This window comes from Gavialis gangeticus, unplaced genomic scaffold (genome assembly GCF_001723915.1).
Source record: "Gavialis gangeticus isolate Ggan-Ray unplaced genomic scaffold, GavGan_comp1, whole genome shotgun sequence".
Taxonomy (NCBI): Eukaryota; Metazoa; Chordata; order Crocodylia; family Gavialidae; genus Gavialis; species Gavialis gangeticus.
This window is the reverse complement of record NW_017729004.1, coordinates 17860398-17861390: the sequence shown is the minus strand read 5'-3', so window position 1 is coordinate 17861390 and position 993 is coordinate 17860398. Positions and strand designations below refer to the sequence as shown.

Sequence of the window (993 nt, the reverse complement as noted above, 5' to 3'; positions counted from 1 at the left end):
GACCAATATGGCTACAGTCAGGAATGAATGCCCTCCTACTATTACTGTAGAACTGGTGTGTGATCATTTGTAAAAGTTAGATAACTGTAAATCAGCAGGACCAGATGAACTTCATCTGAGGGTGCTGAAGGAGCTGGCCAAAGTCATTGCGGGACCACTGGCAAAACTTTTCCAAAATTCAAGGTTCTCGGGGGAGGTCCTTGAGGATTGGAAGAGGGCCAATGTTGTGCCCATCTTCAAAAAAGGGAGGACCTGGGTAACTATAGGCCAATCAGCCTAACTTCTATCCTGGGGAAGATCCTCATCAAGGAGTTTATATGCCACGGATGAGGAACATCCTGCCCATGGGCTGGATGCGGTAAGCTGGGGACTCCATTTCCTACCTGCCCCTGCCCGCATGGCTTGTGCTGATCTCAGCGGAGACCCCAGCCTCAGCCACGCTGGCAGCATGCATGGCAGAGCAGCGCAGGGGGCTGCTCTAGAGCTGCTAGGACCTTGTGGTGTGGGCAGCTTGCTCTGGAGCCAGGACAGAGCTGCAATCTGTAGCCTGCACACTCCAGGCAGGGGCACGCATGCAGGGGATTGTGGCTCTGTCCGGCTCCTTGCAGCAGTGACAGCAGGCACGGCGGCTGGGAAATGGAGTCCCTGGCTGACCACATCTGGCCGGGGGCCCAGAGGTTCCCCATCTCTGCTATATGTGATAGGCTTGCATAAGGTAGGATTCTAAATGACAGCCATCACGGCTTTGTCACGGGCAGGTCTTGTTTTAACAACTTCATCTCCTTTTATGCTCAGGTAACTTGCCACCTGGATAAGGGAGAAGAGAATCACATTGTATATCTTGACTTCCAAAAGGCCTTTGATCTAGTACCCCATGATGTTCTCGTGAGTATATTGGAGGACTGTGGGCTCAAATATTCGACGTATTCGACCTTGAAAAGTAAAAGTCGATTCGAATAGCAGCTGGTCGAATAGCTGTCGAATCGAATACCG

The 993-nt window shown here is 51.6% G+C and overlaps 1 protein-coding gene across 1 annotated transcript in view; it reads left to right on the top strand.

Moving 5' to 3' along the window:
- The first annotated feature begins 727 nt into the window (after positions 1-727).
- Positions 728-993, top strand: part of PAXIP1 (PAX interacting protein 1) — a 77306-nt gene continuing 77040 nt past the window's right edge. The window contains exon 1 of the mRNA XM_019507941.1: positions 728-795. Within this exon, the coding sequence (XP_019363486.1) occupies positions 728-795 (68 nt within the window). The remainder of the gene's footprint in view (positions 796-993) is intronic.